We start from the raw sequence: 12457 nt of genomic DNA, 5'->3' as shown, positions 1-12457 counted from the left end.
CTTACTTTTACTAATTCTAATATGAACAGCAATAATTGTTTTTTCTTAGGTTCAGATATTTCAGCATTACACCAGAAATATAAATATAGACTAACATATTTCAGCGATATAAATCAAAACCCTACTAAACATATACATACAATAGTATCATTAGTATATGTTAGTTCTTTGTCCATGGATTTATGAGTTTTTAACAGCGGTATACTACTGTTGTCTTTATTTATCATTTGCCAATATATACTTGAATCAATAATTCGACATGCATACAGTTAAACATAGTTCACATAATATCTTACACAATAGAACATTGTACCATTATTTTAATCTTTGTGCGTATGTTCTTAATCTGTTTGAATTGTCTAAGAAAACAACATTTAACAATGAGAAAAAATCCGCAAAAATTAAGCAAAAGAGTATGTACTCCATCGACTTTAACAACTTTAACTTTAACACTTGTACCTATTTGACAGGTTCTACTGTTATCAAAGAGTTTAAGATCAAGGAGAGGCAAAGTGACTTCGGTGGAGATGCTTTCATTTGAATTATAAAGACGGCACAATTTGAAATCAAGGTAACAAGAAGAAAAATTAACACAGACACTTGTTTGATTCTGAATCTTTTTTGTGAACGTGAATGCTTATTTTGATTCTTATACTTCATTATAAAATATCGCTAACACCAAAGCAGTGTATACAGATATAAGAAGATGGTATGAGTGTCAATGAGAAGTATGTATATATGTTTGTAAACGAAGGCGATATTTTGTGACGAATGCAAGTTTTGCTATAAAGGAAATAAATTTCATATAAGCTGTAAATCATCAAATGTAAACGAATAAGTAGATTTCATTATTTGAAACCTGATTATAGATAGAGTTTGTCTGTAAATACCATGCATTTCTAAGGAGATTATTGCTACTTTATATCATTCGAAGATTATCAATAGAGGTATCCTCAAACAATAGCTTTACCATCAATTGGATTGAAAAGGATAGTGGATGTATTGATTGCAACTATTTGACTTGTAGGTTTTCAAATTGTTTATTGACGTTGGCACACAATTTTTAACTCATAAAATGTTTTACATATGTAAGTAAGTATATTAATTTCTCTTCCACAACCGACCACTTCTCTGTATCATCACATATTTAAAGGGCATATCAAAAGTTTTATATTGTTGCTATGTTGACCGACTTAATTTGTTATGGGCACCACCATTGTCTGAACAGAAAGTTGCAGAACCACAATTATGCCAATGAACGTCTTGTCATTTTTTTTGGTTAAAACCAGGGTTATGCCAAAGAACATTTCGTCTTCATTGAAAGATACCAAGACCTTGTTGATAAGTATTCGATTCAACTCAACAAAAAATACAGGATAGTCTTGATTTATAGTCTTTATGTACTGACATTGTTTTTCATCTTAATTACGTGTTATATATAGTGTTCTTTTTTGTTGTTGTAATTATTAACCTAATTACTATTTATTCTATATTTGGTTATATTCTTTTGGCGTGATTCGATACCGAATTGTTGTGGAGATGTATGTTTTTGTCTTCTTGACTTTCATTTTTGCATATGAGCTTAGTCTATATGATATTTTGTTTGTCTATGACACATTTGTTTGTTTTTATTGTGATTAAGATTATAACACAAAGTTGACTGCTGTATCCCTATTTTTTACATTTTTTCCTTTCATGTTTTGTTCACACATTGTCAATATGAAGGCATTTTATGCAACAATCTTAAAAGTGAGAGATTTAGCTAGCTATAAAACATGGTTTTAAATTTAACTACAATTTTCAACATAAGGAAATGTCTGTACCAAGACAGGAATAAAACAGTCGTTTTCCATTCATCAGATATGTTTGAGCTTTTGGTTTTGCCATTTGATTAGGGACTTTCTGATTTGAATTTTCCTTAGATTTCCAAATATTTCATTTGTGTTTTATTGCATTTTGATAAGTATTGTTTAATTTTAGACAGGTATTAGTACATACCACAGTATTAAAAAGAATATGCGAGTTTCTTAATTTGGATTAGTATATTGCTTGCCTTTCAAATGTTCTATAGCGATTCTTTTAGAATTATCAATTATGTAAATTACAGATCTAAATGCAAGATACACACAAGAGGTTGTCATCAGGAATGTTAAGAATCTACTTAAGAAGTGGTCAAACATTAGTTTGGCATCTTAAATATGCATTAATTTGAGTAATAACATTTAATTATATTGTGGTTATTTATTCCTAAATGTTTTAAATGTTTATACTTGGAGTTATGTACGGGTAACCTAAGTAACCTAAAAACAAGTTTCCAATTCTATTTTGCAAATTCTAATCTGAACAACTCCAGTAATTCTATAAGTACATCTTCCATTTTAAAGCTAATCATGATTGAAACATTTTTTTTAAAATCTGATGGTTTTATAATGCATCTCTTGGATTAATTATACAAAATAATAAGGTTTTCTAGAGTTGGTGGTATATTGACATATTTAATCAAATTATGGTATCTGTACTGCCACTTCATTGGCATTTTTCAAATAATAAGAGCTGATTTGGAACCATTTTCATAAGATGATTGGCAGAGAAACTAGAGAATCTTATCAACAGAACAACACACACAACTGACAACAAATGAATGGACTTGTTTGTCCTTGTCTTTCTAGATCTTTCTGCAACTTAGAAAAATCAGTTATAAACTTTTAAAAATACTCTAATAGTTTGTATTGTATTGTATTTTATTGTATAGCAATATAATATTTCCCACAGAAAGTAACCAAAAGTTAGCGTGCAATAAATGCCAATATTGCATTAGTGCAATAAATCTTCAAAATTCATGACATCATCAATGTCAAAATCATAGTTTAAACCAAATTTTACTTTCAAATATTATATTGCTATACAATAAAAGGGTTATTGCATGAATATTAGTGAATATTGTCCCTTGTAGAACATATATTGCACTCGCAAACTCATGCAATATAAATTTCTACTCGGGACAATATTCCCCAATATTCATGCAATAATCCTATAGTATTGTATAATTGTATTGATATGTTGTGTTGTATTGTATTGTTGTGTTGTATTGTATTGTATTGTATTGAATTGAATTGTATTGTATTGTATTGTTGTATTGTATTGTTGTATTGTATTGTATTATTGTATTATTGTATTGTATTATATTGTATTGTATTGTATTGTATTGTATTGTATTGTATTGTATTGTATTGTATTGTATTGTATTGTAGATCCTCACCTCTAAAAAGTTTATTTGAGATTAAATAAGAAAGTGCTATAAATGCAGTGATATTGTATTTTCATTTCTGAGTTGGAGCATCTTAGTTTAATACATCTTTTGTCTAACACACTACAAATTCATCTATTGAGAACAATATGTTATACCATAGTTCAATAGATCAAGGGGCTACATTTAAGAATAAATGAAGAACAAGACACAAATAAATAATTTTATTTTTGTTCCTTTGGAATGGTAAAAATATCTTTTTTAACTGTAAAAATCAACAAAAATTCACAATAACATTGATAAAATCACAATAACATTTGAAAGCAAATGATAAACACAAATGGCTTATAACATTTATCAACATTTTGATTTACTAAGGTTGGTTAAATTAATTTATACAATTTGACATTGGCAACTAATATATCAACACCTGTCTATTCTACAGCATAATCCATACAAGTTTTTACCTTTTACGGCTATACATGTATTAACCAATTTTCTTGCAAGTTCTCAATTCTGTCCTAATTGATTGGAGAGCTATATACAAAAGATGAGTTACTAAAAACAAACTCAAGTTTCACAGAAAATATGAATCAAGGTCATTCAACTGGTCATTTCAATAACTTACAAGTTTTAAACTTTAGGAAGAACTGATCATTGCAAAAAAAAAAGGGTTAACACATACACAGCTTAGGCTGTAATGCTCTACTAACAAGTTAATTCTTTATGTTTTATTCATTCTATTTGTGTGGGATTCAAACATACTTCAGCAAACATAATAGCTAGGATCTACTTTACAAATTGTTTTACATAAAAAATCCTACACAAAAATAATCAATATAGATTTGTGTTTGTTACAACATCAATATCTGCCTAGCTTAGATACAAACAAAACCTTCTTTTTTGTTGAATTCTATTTTACAACTTAAATACAGTTACTATTTATTTTGAGATTTGTAAAAAACATAAAAGTTTTAATTGTGATAACTACAATACCAAAATGTAGTGCAAATTTAATCCTTAGCCTAAATATTGCAATTCTTATGATCTTTTGATAACTCTTTTTTTCTCATTTTTCCTTTTTTCTTAATTTTGTAGCACCCAATTATGGTCTGTCTTTAATTTTTCTCATTTTCTTGGCCAATTGCTATATGGGTTGTAAACTTATCAATTCTTTGAACAGTTCACAATAAATTAGTTATTTTACAAACTGATAAAAGTATAATTTAAAAAAAGTAATAAATATCCAGTGTACCGTATTTGTGGCTTTTAGGGTAAAAATATGGTAACAAAATACCTTACAATTAGGTTTCTTGGTGAGATTTCAATGCCTTTGTTTCAAAAATTACATGCATTTAATGGTTTCCTTTGAACATTTACTTCAATAGCACATATAGGTTTTAAACAAAGTATGTTTTACATCTAAAACAATTATATCTATAGTATAACAATCTCCTCGTATAGTCAACTGATTTATATCACACATATTCTTTCACTTAAGCATTTACACAATAACACTTTTATTGTCCAAATACACAGTTATTCAATGTCTCAATTGACCTAAAAATGGCAACATCTGTTACACAATTAAATAAAAGAGCAGATATGCACTTTAAATAGAGATCTTTTTGTGATATCTTAAAATAATGCATGCTCAAGCATTAAATTGTAAAGTTTATATTTTACAGTGTTGATGAAGGGAGATAATTTAATCTACAAAACTTAAATTATCTCCCTTTAACTGCACCAACAAACCATTCATGATAAACTCGATTCAAAATAGCATGTGTCATTAATAGATGATGTCTTTATGACAATGAATGGAATTTACACCAATTATGATAACACAAACATACAAAATATGTAAATTCTCACTTTCATAATCTGAATTCACATAAATGTCTCAATGTTTAAACTGGTGACCTTTGAATTGTATAAAAATCATTACAATACCCTTATCATTGTCACTTCTGTACTTCAAATGGTCCATATATGTAAATCTTGTTCAGCAGATTTTCTTGGATTTTTTTTATGTAAAATAAGCAGCAAATATAAATAACATTTTCACTGCATTACTAATGGCATTTCTGATCTTTCATGCAAAATTAGAATAAAAATGTAACAATATTCCTGCAATAAAAATTCCAAGTTCTACATCTGATCTTCAAAATATCCTGATGTAATTATTGGGTGTAGTAACCCAAGACTTATGAGTTAAAGGTTCTCTTTATGGTCTTTCATTTGCTAAGCTTGTGTGAAAACTTGGCCGACAGTCTCTTCAGAGTAGATCCTGACTGAGATGAAGGACTTCCTTGCCATGCACCAGATGCTGTGGGTAACTTGGTACCTAAAAGTAATTCAAAATATCTATATAATATGCACAAAAAAAATATTGATTTATAAAGATCATTTATTCCAAGACAGATTGATATTCAAATTGAGATTCTATTTATTTTCATGTTATTATCGTCTAAAGTACGGGTAATATACAATTTTTTATCAGGGAATGAATGAAAAAATGCACATACTTGCCTCCGTTTTATTGGGAGAATGAGTGAATAAAGTGTGCATACAAACTGGGTTCAGTTTTTATCAGGAAAATAAGTGAACAAAGTGTCATGTTTGTCTGGTTTATCAGAAGGTCCGAGACCACAATTGTAGTCCCTTGGTTTTTCGTTGTTCACGAATATAGTCCCTAGTGTTAACAGTAGGTTACTTGCCAATAATTTTTATACCCCTTCCACATTTATTTCTCCATGTTTAATGCCTCAAATTGTAAGTGGTGAAATTACACGGTAAAAAAATTTGGGTCCAGAATATTACAGGAAAGTAGTGATTTGGTCCAGCTGAAAAAGGTAAAAATTAGCACTTCGGAAGCTGTCAAAAGATTTCAAGACACCCTAAACACGAAATTGTCCATATTTTGAGTTAGAGGCAATGAAGTTTTCTATAATTTTAATATAATTTGTCCCAAAAGTAGTACAACACACTGTAAAAATTTCATTGAGAAAGCGCAGGTGGGATTTTTTTAATTTTCATTTATGTTCTAAAAATTATGCACTACGAATTAATTGTGTTCTCGGACCAGAAGAATAAGTAAACAGTGTCATGTTTGTCTGTTTTATCAGCATATGTTAACAAAGTGTTATGTTTGTTGTATCAGAAGAATGTGTGAACAAAGTGTCATGTTTGTTTTTTCCTGGAAAATGGGTGAACAAAGTGTCATGATTTTCCATGACATCAGGAGAATAAGTAAACAATGTGTCATGTTTATCTGTTTTATTAGGAGAAAGAATGAACATACCGGTACTTGTCTCAGTTTTATCAGGAGACTGATTCTTGGTGGATTTTTTCTTTGGTTGGACTTTACTTGTTCCTCCTTTAGATGGACCACTCTTTGATGATCCTTTCTTTTTTCTCTCAATCTGTAGCAAAAATGACAATAATAAGTATTTCTGAAATTACTTTTAAATGTCATTGTTTGTTTTAAATTTTTTTACTTCCAATCATTATTTTAAAAAAAAACTAATTTCAACAAAACTTTTTGTTATAAGTTGTAGCAACACTTCTTATCTAAAATTATTGTATAAGTCAATATTCATTATAAGAATACAAGGATATTTGAAAATAAATTTCAAATCTTTTAGTCGATATTCTAATATGACGTCCTTATTACACTTTGTAAACAAAGCCGTGTTCTAATGAGCACAAAATACGTTTGACACATGCGCATGAACTTACTGTGTATATTAACATTATTCTCATCGTTATCCTTTTAAATCTATACATTTAAGCAGCTAGCATAAACTTTTATTATATATTTTTATAAAATAACATATATTTACCCTGCTCGTAGTTTTTAAACTTATCAAATATGAAATGTAATGCACATACTCCTCAGGGAGGAAACGGGAAAAGCCAAACATTTTTACGATATTTTCAAACGCTTCGACCTATAAAAATGATGTATTTGTCCTATTAGAATCGAAATAATTCCTTCATGTCATGCTCTATGCTCGCTAACGCTCAGTGTGAAATATCGACAAATATAATGCCTACCCATGTTAAAATGAGCATAGAGCTTGACATGAAGGAATTATTTCTTAATTAAATCTATGTTCAAAATTACAAACACAATACACAAACTTAATTACATTGCTTTGTTTTGCTACAATAGCAATATTTATCTTATCTTATTGCTGATATGTAGTTAGTCGTATCATCTTACATGTATAATATCATGCTCTGCTTGACTTTTGTCCATAATAATAAATTTTCCATTTGTTTTCCATTCTCTCTGAGCTAGGTAAACATTTTCATCATCATCTAGAATGCGTCTGTCTGGGTGGTCAGTGCTGTGTCGCCTGGCATGTGGACTCTGTGTTTCACTGCTAGGACATTCTACCTCTTCTACTAATACAAACTTTCTTAGGTTTTCAGGATCTGATCTGTGGGCTTTCATCATGGCCTGAAAATTATCCAAAAGTATTACATTTTTGTACTCAATTAAGGGGGCTCGGAGGTCTAAATCAACTTTTTTTTCTAATATAGGATATTGCTATTTTTTTCTATGCTTAAACTTTATCTTATACCTAATGAAAATATAATAAATGGTTACCTGTGTAATGATATCTTGAGCTGAACTGGATATTGGTGCCTTGAATATTGTGTATGGTTGATCTGGTGCTACATTATATACACAGACAATAAAAACTTGTTCCACACTCTCCCAATCAGCAGCATCATTCTCACATTTTATTCTCTGAAAAAAAATCCAACATCCATCATGTGACCATCCTGGTAAATGTTTTACCTAGAATCTAAAGAATGCACATTTCCTTTTTTCTGTAGAGGCACAATTTAAAATCCTTATATAATTATACTTTTTTCATAAAATGATGCATTTTTACACCAAAAAAACTTCAGATTTTTTAAATAATAACTCAGTCTTGAGAAAACCCCAACATACTTGTCTTTCAATAAAAATTGAACAAGTTCTTTACAACAACATATATATATATATTTGAACTGAGTTCTTTTCTCATGTTTCAGCTAAATGCTAAACTTTTGTGTATAAGCAAAGAACCTTGAAGAAACTTATCTTCTTAAGTTTACCAACCTGTCGTTCCCTGGATAGCATGGTTGTAATCCAAGCTCTACTGCTAGGATCCTATAATAAAAATTAAAATCTTTTTTGATTGTGTAAAATTATTTCTAACTATTGAATAAGATTTGTTGAAATGCTATTTTTTTTCCTGCAAATTTTTGAAAACTGAATGTGAAAATGTACACTGTGAAATTATTTCAACCAATTGACTCTCTCTCCTTGAAGACCATTTTCTTTTTAGATCCAACTGTTATTTGTAAGTTTAAAACACTCCAAACTATTTAGCAGCTCAAACATATAACTAATGGCCTAGGAGCTCATTTATGAAGTACAATGAACAAATAGAACATCTTTGAATTCATATCAACAATATATCAACAGTCATTTGACAATAGGTCTATATGTCTGTGATAGTTTTAACATAACAAACAACTAAATGTTAAATTTCAAATGGAAATTAATGTTATTATTATGTAACTTTTTTTACTGTTTTGAAAAAACTGCTAGTTCTTAAGAAACTTACATCACTGACTTTCCTAAGAATAAACTTCCCTGCTCCAGTCCATCTATTCTGAGCCTGTAAGACTTTCTCAGTCATATCCAGTATTCTCTGTTCACTTGCTCTTTCTTGTTCCTTTTTCTCCCATCCACTCTGGACATCTTCCACCAAAACATAGTTTGTTATAATATCATCAACCTTTCCAGCCTTACTCAATGCCTACACGATAAAAGAACATGATAAAGGATTTAATGGTCATTCAGCATGGTCTATGTGTTACACAACTAATTCGTGCATTATCCTCATTTTTATTGGGGCAACTTATTCATTTTCAGCATATCTTGGGCAATTTTTTTTTTCTTTTTATTTCCAGGCCAGAATATTCATTGCCATTGGTAAAAACCACTGTTTTCTCGATATCATTATGATTTCAGAAGGTGTTCTTCAGAAACAACATTCATTGACATATTTTATGTTCCAAAGTACATATATATACTAACATTTAAAGTTAAACATAAGAACAAAGTTATTTCTCTCTTAACCGTTCTTTTAATTAACAGAATTGATAAAAAGTAAACTAAATTAGTAAGCAAATGTCTTATTTAATTGTTAATTCTATATACCTGAGCAATGGCGTCATATACTGATGTATCTTGTGTGACCTTCAGGATGACATACTCATCAGGGTCATTAACTCCGTAAACACTGATGAAAAACATTCTTCTCTTCCTAGCTCCAACGTTAACTGGTACTAGTAACTAAAAGATGAAAGAAAACAGTAGAATTATTTTTTTCTAAATACAAGACACTTTTATTCAAAAACAATTTGACTACATAATGATTAAAACAGTAGAAAATAATAATATTAGAAAGTATTGTGTGCAGAAATAAATAAATACATTTGTTGAATTGAAAAAGGTATGGTGCGGTTACAAAAAAAAAGGCTGATTTCTTCAGCAAATCACATTTAGAAAACTGACAACTTATACACCTGTAAAACCTTTCTTGGCAATATAAAACGTTTTTTATTTGATATCAGATACAAAGTTGAATCTACAACAATAAAATGTCATAACTCAACAAATCTGGTTTTCAACTTTTGACAATAAAACTTACATCTCTTCCACCTTCAGACGAATCTTTGACCTTGGCAAATGACCTTCGTTTGGCTGATGAATAATCCACCATATATTCATTATTGTTTTCCCCACTACACATGTCTAAAAGTTCTTCCTCATGTTTAGAGCAGATGAACAAAGTGGCAAGTTCTAATGGCTTGTTACTGGCATTTCTTAATCTCACATGTCTGTAACCTGCAAAAGATACACATATTGTCATGAAAAATTAAATAACTTATATATATATAAATCAAATGATACGTATATTGTACAGGTCGCATTAAACACAAGTTGATAACTGGAAATTCATCTATATTTGTAGGATACTAAGTTTAGTGACTTTCATGGGTATAAGTAAACAAAGAAATGTCTTCTTTCCAAAAGATGTAACACCTATAAACACAATTGTGCTTCAACATTTGAAAAATTGCAGAAAAAATAAGTGTACAGATATGTCTAAATATTAAACCCTTAATAGAAATAACAACAATGATTAGACCATACCGTTTCCCTTCAAGTACATGTATTTGGTTAATTTTAGAGAAATCATCATCTCTTAAGAATTTCTTTTTTCCAATAGTTGTTTCATGTGTACATATATGCTTATGCTTATGCATTTTGATGAATATGGTCTGTTTCAATCTACTTAGATTAAACCACTTCAATTTCTTTTTATAAACAATGGCTGGTTTATGATGTGTTAAAATAAAATGTTTACTATACCTGGTCTCAGACACCTAAGTGGTATAATTCTCTGAGAGAGGATATGATTGGTGCTGGCATCTATCACTACAAATCTGATGAAAGCCAAGTCATGGAACATTATCTAAAATAATCAATATATAACATTTATTTTTAATCATCATGCATTTCAAAGAAATTTTCAATAAGAAATATTCAACACAAAAATAATTAATTCTGAATACATGTATATTGCTGTCTACTATATTTTGGTGCAGACAGTGAAGAGAATGTTATAAATGTTTAAATTAAATTTACTAGAAGGTAAAAAAAATTAAGCATTAACAAATGTACATTACATTTTCCTCATACATATTGTCTTTTTTTAAAATAAGGACACACCTTCATTTTACAATCACTTTCAAAACCCTATTTTAATTTAATTTGCTATTCCTGAATTCTAATAAATCAAACAGCTGTAGTCCTTTCCACAAAAAATCTAAAGTTTAAAATTTATCGTAAGTCTAAAGTATTCCTTAATAATTCAACTATTATATTTTCATCGTAAGATTAATTTTACACTTAAGATATTTTTTTAAAAGGGTTACTGGATCTTGAATCCCCTAAAAAGTTCCTACCCCTCTAATATAGCACATTGATATGTAGGGAAACACAAATATGACTGATCTTACCTGAAAAGTAAAGGTATCATTCCAGATTGGATTCAAAGAGTTTCTGGAGGCCACATTAGTCTTATGTTTGGCACAATCCACAGGTATTCCTATAATTTCCACTTCCACATAAGTACTGGCTGTATGGATGCTACTTATGTATTGTCCTGATATAACCTACAAGTGAAACAAAATCCATGTTTAAATTGTGAGAAGGGTAATTCACTTATTATGAAAAAAATTCAATGACGGCAACACTATATAAATAATGTGCCGGTCAAATGTTGGAACGTTTATGCTTATGTTCTATAATAATTTAAAGGTATGTTTAACTTTATTAATTAATTTAAAGATATAGCTGGAAATTAAAAAAACTTTCACTACATAAAATTAAAAAACATAAATTTGTAGGATTCAAAGCGATTTTCTGAATTTGATTTCATATGGAACACACCGGGTTATTTTTTTGTCAAGTTAAAAGAGTAAAGTTTAAAGACAAAAGAATTATATCCTATCATATGGTGGAATATCCCTGATGTAAGAATGAACAAACGGACAGACAAACAAACCAGAAAACATAATGCTCCTCTACTATTGTAAGTGGTGCATAAAAACAAAACTTACCCGTAAAGTAAGTAAAGTAGCATGTAATCCATCAAACTCTTTGTCCATTGGATTAAAATGATTGTACATCATGTGACTTTTATCCCACATGACAGCTGGCTTCAAAACATATCCACTCTGACCATTCTGTTCAAACATGGCTGTGTTCAGGGCCATTGCTCTGTCTGAAAATACAAAGAAAAATAATAATCTAAAAAATAACTGATGGTAGGTTTCTTGTAAATTGAAGTACCAGTATATAGTATTTCTGAAAAGACAATTTCTGAATAATTTGTTAATGCAAGGTAGATTTATACTATAACCAATTTGAACAACAGAGTTTATAGTTTTATTGTATATTGATCTAACGACATTCAATTTAGTGCAAGTAAGCTTGGATCTACACAAAAAAAAAATTCTGATTGGTCATTGATAATGTTTTTTTTTTATGTAGATCCAAGTATACTTGAAATTGAGCGCAAAATGGGTCAGTTAAAGCTTTTTCATTAATGAAGTTGATGTGGATACACA

At 29.4% G+C, this 12457-nt stretch overlaps 1 protein-coding gene across 2 annotated transcripts in view; it reads right to left on the bottom strand.

Moving 5' to 3' along the window:
- Nucleotides 1-3455: 3455 nt before the first annotated feature.
- LOC134716114 (1-phosphatidylinositol 4,5-bisphosphate phosphodiesterase epsilon-1-like) overlaps nucleotides 3456-12457 on the bottom strand; it is a 73394-nt gene continuing 64392 nt past the window's right edge. For both annotated transcript variants that reach the window (XM_063578889.1, XM_063578890.1), the window contains 11 exons: nucleotides 11948-12111; nucleotides 11345-11500; nucleotides 10695-10797; nucleotides 9970-10166; nucleotides 9477-9611; nucleotides 8878-9072; nucleotides 8367-8417; nucleotides 7866-8009; nucleotides 7476-7715; nucleotides 6552-6672; nucleotides 3456-5594 (listed from right to left, as the gene is read on the bottom strand). In XM_063578889.1, coding sequence (XP_063434959.1) covers nucleotides 5485-5594; nucleotides 6552-6672; nucleotides 7476-7715; nucleotides 7866-8009; nucleotides 8367-8417; nucleotides 8878-9072; nucleotides 9477-9611; nucleotides 9970-10166; nucleotides 10695-10797; nucleotides 11345-11500; nucleotides 11948-12111 — 1616 coding nt within the window. In that variant the 3' untranslated portion in view covers nucleotides 3456-5484. The remainder of the gene's footprint in view (nucleotides 5595-6551; nucleotides 6673-7475; nucleotides 7716-7865; nucleotides 8010-8366; nucleotides 8418-8877; nucleotides 9073-9476; nucleotides 9612-9969; nucleotides 10167-10694; nucleotides 10798-11344; nucleotides 11501-11947; nucleotides 12112-12457) is intronic.

The sequence above is a fragment of the Mytilus trossulus genome, chromosome 4 (assembly GCF_036588685.1).
Source record: "Mytilus trossulus isolate FHL-02 chromosome 4, PNRI_Mtr1.1.1.hap1, whole genome shotgun sequence".
Classification (NCBI taxonomy): Eukaryota; Metazoa; Mollusca; class Bivalvia; order Mytilida; family Mytilidae; genus Mytilus; species Mytilus trossulus.
Note: the sequence above shows the minus strand (reverse complement) of the source record. Positions and strands in the feature narration are given on the sequence as shown.